Consider the following 7,125-nt stretch of genomic DNA (forward strand, 5'->3'; position numbering starts at 1 on the left):
TTTAATGAAAGAAAGAGAGTTGCCCATGCAGATTTTCCAAAGTTTATGGCGATAAGCTAGCAGTATGCCAGCCCCCTTGATTAGGGTGGAGTATTTATTTCACAGCGTATGATTAAGGGAAGGACATAACACGCAAATATTTAACTGAATATGAAAGTATCATGATAATATACAAAAAAAAACTTTAAACAAGATGAGAGGTCAAAGTTAGTTTGTGAATGATGTGGACTGACTGCCTTGGTCTATCTTAAATCGGATTACTGGACCTAAAACTTTAATGGATTTCTCTCCATAGATCCTGCGAGACCTGCTGTGATTTTCCAGCAATTTTTGTTTTTGTTTTTGTTTCTGTTCTCCAGAATCCGCAGTTCTTTTGGCTTTCTGCCTGTTTCTGGCTGGTATTATTTCAATCTTAAACTGCATTTACACTACACCTGCAGTACAGTTGTGGCCATGGAATATGTCACATTGACCTCCACTGAGATCTGTTGTGAGAGGTACCCCATTTATCAACTTGGGAGGTTATTGACTGGATGGCCATTTCACATTCTCCAGTTGTGCAAATGTGTTAGCATGCCACAAAACAAAATATTTCTTTATATACCTTGAAAAATGCATGTAAAAAAATTTTGGTTACTTAATGAATGTAAATGCTACAATTGTAGTTTTGTAGTTGTGGATTTGAAATGCATTTGCATTCTATTAAATGATCCAAGTTGCTGAAACAAGGCTTCAGAGGCTGTGTGACGTTGGATGAGCCAAAGCATCAAACTATAGGTTGGTACTAGGTTATGGTACAGCCAGTAACAGTTAAAGATAAGTTGCTTTAAACAAAGAGCAAAATACTACAGATGCTGGAAGCCTGAAATAATAACAAAGTACTAGAGAAACTCAATAGAATCTGACAGCATCTATGGAGAGAGAAAGGAGTTAACCATTCAAGTCCAGTGTGACTGTTCTTTACTTGCACTTTCCTTTTCCACAGGTGTTGCCAGATCTCTTCAGTTTCTCTGGCGCACATTTGTTTGCTGACTAAACTCATTATTGATATCAATTACTTCTCAATCAGCATCTCCTTGTCTTAGAGTATTGAGTCATCCCATGGAATCAAGTAAATGTTTCTCTGTTTGTTTTTTTTTTGTGTGTCCATCCTTGCCTTCTCCCATTTCTCACCATTTTGAACTTTCAAAAAAGTACAATGCTTGATGCCACAATATGACAGTCTATCATTTAGTCAAAGAATACATTCTATAATGCGCATAGAACCTGTGTTAGAACATTGTTCCTCAGATAACAACTGAACAGTTAACAATGGATTGAGGGAGAAATTATTTTCATTTGGAGTGACAAATCTCGACAATCTGCTTTTTAAAACAACAGTTCTCACTAAGTTCTTTGATATTAAGAATTGTAATTATCTTTTCTATCTCTTAGAAATAAAGTTGCTGCCTAAACTCCCATTTGGTAAGTTAAATAAATCAAAATTAACAAACTTCATATAAGTAATATATGGAACAGAATGATTGTATTTGTGCATATTTCATCTTGGTATTCTCAGTAAATTCCTGTTCTCACATTTGTAAAGGAAACTACTTGTATAGGCTTATCCTGCTTCAGTTTTTATTTCCCCTTCCGCAGAGAACCTACTGTAGTCACTAGCAAAAGGATGTAATTATTACAAAGACAATTCCATGATTAATGTCTGTGTAGAAAGAACTAAACTAAAATTGTCACTCAAATCATAACTGGAATTTGCAGCCCTAGTCCAATATCCCTCTGCCTCTAATCCCACTTCAAATGAAGAGTACATCACTCTTTGACTCCATGTTTGAATTTGACACATATTTACTTAAAATCTTTGTACCAGGTAAATAAGAGGCTGTCATACTACTTAATTCTTTGCTATTGATAATTTAGAACGTGTCTTCTTGGCAGTGAAGATTACCAGTTCTGCACTGTCCCTGAAAGAACACAGTGGAAACAAAGAAACAAATTTTTTTTAAAAATTCAGCTCAACTCAAATATTACAAAATTTGACATTATCTGGTAACAGATTACCTGGTAAAAGGTTATCTGATAACTAGGAGGCTGCTTGTTGATTACTATGAATAGAAGTTCTAAATATGAGTCTTCAATTTGGCTTTCACTAGTTTTAACTTGTGTTCTCTTGTCACACTGGTTTTATTTTCAAATGTTCTGGTCTTTACTCCTGGCCATTATCTATGTCCCTGTATGAAACGCCTTTTAAACCCCTCATATTCAGTGCCCCTGTATTTTTTGCCAAGTTTATCCTGTTGACCTTCGTTCAATGTAGCTAGCTGCAATTTAATTCACTCAAAGTCTAGTTTTGTTTAACTAGTTGACAAATTGTGTAATTTTGTTTCTGTTTATATATGAATGAATGAAACTACTTTTGTTCCAGATGAACCAGTGGTTGCGCATCCAGAACTTCCACAAGTGAAAAAGAAAGTTCTGATAATTTATTCGTTGGACCACGAACTCTATAAGAATGTTATCCTGGCATTTGCACAATTCCTGATGACTGCCTGTGGTACTGAAGTAACTTTAGATTGTTTAGAACTTAACAAGGTCGCAGAAGTTGGGCATATCAATTGGCTCACGTTGCACAAAAGTGAGTCAGACAAGATAATAATTTTATGTTCGCGTGGAACAAGGCTGAAGTGGGAAGCCATGCTGCGGATTGAACGGAACCAGATTTTGTTAAAAAGTGATGAACGTTCACCAATGCGTGACATGTTCACTCCTGCCATGAACCTGATTTTGCCAGACTTCAAACGGCCAGCTTCATTTGGGAAGTACATTGTTGCATATTTTGATGACATCAGCAGTGAAGAGGATGTGCCTGATCCATTTAACATCGGTGTGAAATACAAACTGATGAAACAATTTGAAGAAATATATTTCCGAGTCCAGGATTTGGAGAAACACGAACCAGGAAAAACTTACCGTGTGGTAGGAATAACAATGGATGATTACCACAATCACCCATGTGGTAAAAAATTAAAAAATGCAATTGAACAATTTAAATTGATGCAAACAGAGCAACCAGACTGGTTTGAGAAAGAATGTGTTCTGTCCCCAGAGGAAGCAGAAGCTGAGCCAGTCTTAGCTGATGAATACAATGAGCACCTGCCAATGAAACAGAACATTGTGCAGTACAAACCCTTTGATGATATTCGTTGTACAGTAAATGAAGTGCAAATTGTCAAATCAAGTAACGAGATACTTGTGAGAAATCCAGTAGGTTTTGAGCATAAAGCCCAAGATATCAGTTTATCCCAAAATCTGATTGGAGTAGATGCACAAGTTCTAAATGTGACACATACCCTGGAACCACTGTGCAACATGTCAGTATCTGGCTGTAGTCAGAGTATGTTAAACTATACCAACTTTAAGTTTCCCAAGTCAGAAGGGGAGCCACACTTGCAAAAGGATTGGATGCTGAAGAATGATGTGTCAGATGTTCCTCAGCACAGTTGTGAAGATGACATCACAATGAATGAAATTGGTGTACATTCAGATGGTAACCAAGTCTCGTGTATTTCTCATGATGTAAAGAAGAGACTTGAAGAATTTCAGCAGATGTTATTTCTTCAGGGTTTAATGTCTTCACAGTATTCAGCCAGGCCATCAGATTTGCAAAGTGAAGTTATAGGATGTCCACAATCTCTCGTTCTTGACAAAGAGAATATAGATTCAGACGAAGGCTATAGCTCCAAACAGTCATTCTCAGCGGTTGAAATCCCATCAGTAGGTGTGAGCACTTCTTCTGAAGCACTAAATGAATTAAAAAGTCTGCAGATGGCTTTACTTAATGAAAGCATGTGTAATTGAATAGAAGATGAATTATGCACCATGCATGTGACTTGTGGACAAGCTGGCTCAATGACTCAGGATAGTCAGTGTCAGTTCTGCAAAAAAATGAAGCAAGGCTGATGTACTTTTCCTGCATTTCATATGTCTGTCATATAAAATCAACATGTGAACCATTGGGTAAATCACTTCAACACAAGTAATTTAAAATGCTCTTCATATTTGCACACACTTCATTCTAAGACAAGTCATCTGTAGCCAAGAATGGATTCAGAATAAATTGAAAACAGTTCTGCTTATGTAAGAAGCTTCACTCTGAATTTCAGCACTGTACAATCTGTAAAGGACAATAATGGCTGTTAAAGTATGGTAATCAATGTAATTACAAACTGTAAATTTATGATGTTTCTTTTTTAAAATAAATCCATATTGGACTCCAGCTGCAAGTGTTGTATTACTGTACTTGAATTCAAGTTGGAGAATGCCCTAGAACTTTTATACACTATGAACAGTTTTCTACAACTCGGGTGATTATGTGCAACATGATGTAAAAGTGCTATTGAACACTAGCAAGTTTATTATGCCAAAGGATTATTCTGTCAAGTACAGCAATGAGTTTGTAGCAGGTTCTTTCAGAATTTATGACCTCTTCCTCTGGTGAAAACCCCAAGGTTATGATTCCTAAACCTTTTCATTCTAAAATATTATTATGCATGACTGAGAACTTTATTACTGTTACAAAAACTGGTGTATGGAAATGTGAATTTGAGTCAGGTTCTTTGATTAAATGAGTGCAAGTTATTCAATTCTTAATAAGCCACAGCATTTTACATTACAAAATGTGTGTGTTTTAACCTCCTGTGATTACTGTCTTGAAAAGTAGGCATAAGTGAAACTGGAAAAATGTGTAGCGATGTGGGAGGGTAGGTCATACTTGATGCTTGAACAGGAAGCGTGGTGAGCTGGGGAGCAGAAATAGATGGGAGATTGAATATCACTTTCCCAACAACTGGTTCAAATTCAACTCTGGTGTTTTAGTGGCAAGTCAGGGACTTGTGGCATCCCATGATGGGTTATATAACTTGCAATGCATTTGCATGCCAGATGACATTAAAACTTTTTGTAATTATGTTCTACTATTATGATGAAGTCAGTGGTGCACATGATTCTTGAGGCACCTGGTTCATTTTTATCTTTTAAAGGTGACATGACCTGGGGGGAGGTGTGGTGGGAGGTGCTAGGTATTGTCAAACTAAGAAAATAGGGACCAGTGTTTGAATTGGCCACATGGTCTATCTCATTGTTGGCAGGAAGAGCCCATCAAGGGTTTTGAATTTACCTACAATTAATCAATTCCCACTGAGCATGATCTTTACAACATGCAGAAGGGAGAGAAGCTAAGTCTGCATGTGCAACCATGTCCCATGTATTGCTACTATAACACTGGACATGAAAATAAATATTGAAGAAAGAGTGAACAATAAAACATAATATTAGTTATTGCTTCATGAATTGTCAAATGTCCCTAATGCCCATGCAAAGAAAGGAACACCCTGAACTGTTCTGTATAGATAAAATAACTCCCATCATCAAACATTCTTCCTTATCCTCCCCTGCAACCATGAAGTATGTCAATGCATTTAACTCTCATTTTAATCAACAATAATGATGCATGTGTGGACAAAGTGAAACCAATATAATGTAAAATGGTTACAAGTTAAATTTAAATTTGAAAACACTCGTGCCACCTTTGACCTCTCAATATGTCTTGTCAATAGCAGTGGAGTTAAGCAGTGTAATTATGGCATTGATAAACAGCTTCCTTGTTTGTTCGTAATGTTCTTTTTACAGGGAAAACTTTTCAGTGGATTATAACTGCTCATGTCTTCCATGAACATGATTGGCTGTTCACATTTTAATTAGAATTACGTGGAAATGAGAGCATAAGTAGCATCCACTTCCTGTTTTGTTGAAAATGGCAAGCCATGGTTAGAATTCTGCCCTGCCTTTCTAAAAAAAAGAAGAAAAGGAGGGAGAAAGAAGAATATTGATGGGAATCATTTTATCTGAACAGAACTGTTGAGGGTATTTCAGTGAATGTTCAGTAATGTAATAATAATCATGCAGTGAACTGTTTGTAATGTATCACAAATACTAAAATTAGCATTAGCTATGTTTGTTTACTAATTTGCATCATTAGTTAAATTGATTTTAATGATTACATGTTGCAGAACACCAGAGGTGCTGTTGGTAGGCTGACAGAAAGGAGCCTCATATTTTAGCAGTATTGCTTGATTAAATAAGTAATTACCTAAACAGACAGGTGGAGTTTTAGACCATAAGACCATAGAATGTAGGAGCAGAATTGGACCTTTCGGTCTACTGAGTCCACACCACAATTAAATCATGGCTGATATATTTCTTAATTTCATTTTCCTGCCTCTTTTTGGTAATCTTTGATCCTGTTACTAATCAAGAACCTATCTATCTCTGCCTTAGGTATACTCTACCTCTTAGTTCTCACAGCCTTCTGTGGTAACAAGTTCCTGACATAACAAGAGTCCAGGGAACAGTATGTTTCTGTTAGGGTGAAGGACAAGGCTGGTAGATGTAGGCAATGCTGGACAACTAGAGAAAGAGGTTTTGGCCAAGAAAAAGAAGGAAGCATATGTATAGACAGCAGTGTAGCCCTGGAAGAGAATCTGTGGCCTCGTTTCTCCTACCAGTAGAAACATCTTCTCCATGTCCGCTTTATCCAGGCATTTTAGTATTTTCTAAGTTTCAATGAGATCCTCCTCATCATTCTTAACTCCATTGAAGACTGACCCAACGTCCTCAACCATTCTTCATATGACAAGTCCTTCATCCGCAGAATCATTCTTGTAAACGTTCTCTGGACCACCTCCAAGACTAGCATGTACATTCTTCAATATGGGGCCCAAAACTGCTCAAAATATTCTAAATGTGGTCTGACCAGAGCATAATACAGCCTCAGCAATATATCCCTGCTCTTGTATCAGAGATAATGGGAACTGCAGATGCTGGAGAATCCAAGATAATAAAGTGTGAAGCTGGATGAACACAGTAGGCCAAACAGCATCTCGGGAGCACAAAAGCTGACGTTTCAGGCCTAGACCCTTTATCAGAGCTCTGATGAAGGGTCTAGGCCCGAAATGTCAGCTTTTGTGCTCCTGAGATGCTGCTTGGCCTGCTATGTTCATCCAGCTCCACACTTCGTTATCTCGGATTCTCCAGCATCTGCAGTTCCCATTATCACAGTCACTCTTCTCT

At 37.3% G+C, this 7,125-nt stretch overlaps 1 protein-coding gene across 1 annotated transcript in view; it reads left to right on the plus strand.

The window, feature by feature from the left end:
• The window catches only part of il17ra1a (interleukin 17 receptor A1a), a 50,636-nt gene extending 46,363 nt beyond the window's left edge, over positions 1-4,273 (plus strand). Inside the window, exons 12-13 of the mRNA XM_048548435.1 lie at positions 1,435-1,464; positions 2,423-4,273. Coding sequence (XP_048404392.1) covers positions 1,435-1,464; positions 2,423-3,855 — 1,463 coding nt within the window. The 3' untranslated portion in view covers positions 3,856-4,273. The remainder of the gene's footprint in view (positions 1-1,434; positions 1,465-2,422) is intronic.
• The last annotated feature ends 2,852 nt before the right edge of the window (positions 4,274-7,125 follow it).

This window comes from Stegostoma tigrinum, chromosome 18, assembly GCF_030684315.1.
Source record: "Stegostoma tigrinum isolate sSteTig4 chromosome 18, sSteTig4.hap1, whole genome shotgun sequence".
NCBI lineage: Eukaryota > Metazoa > Chordata > Chondrichthyes > Orectolobiformes > Stegostomatidae > Stegostoma > Stegostoma tigrinum.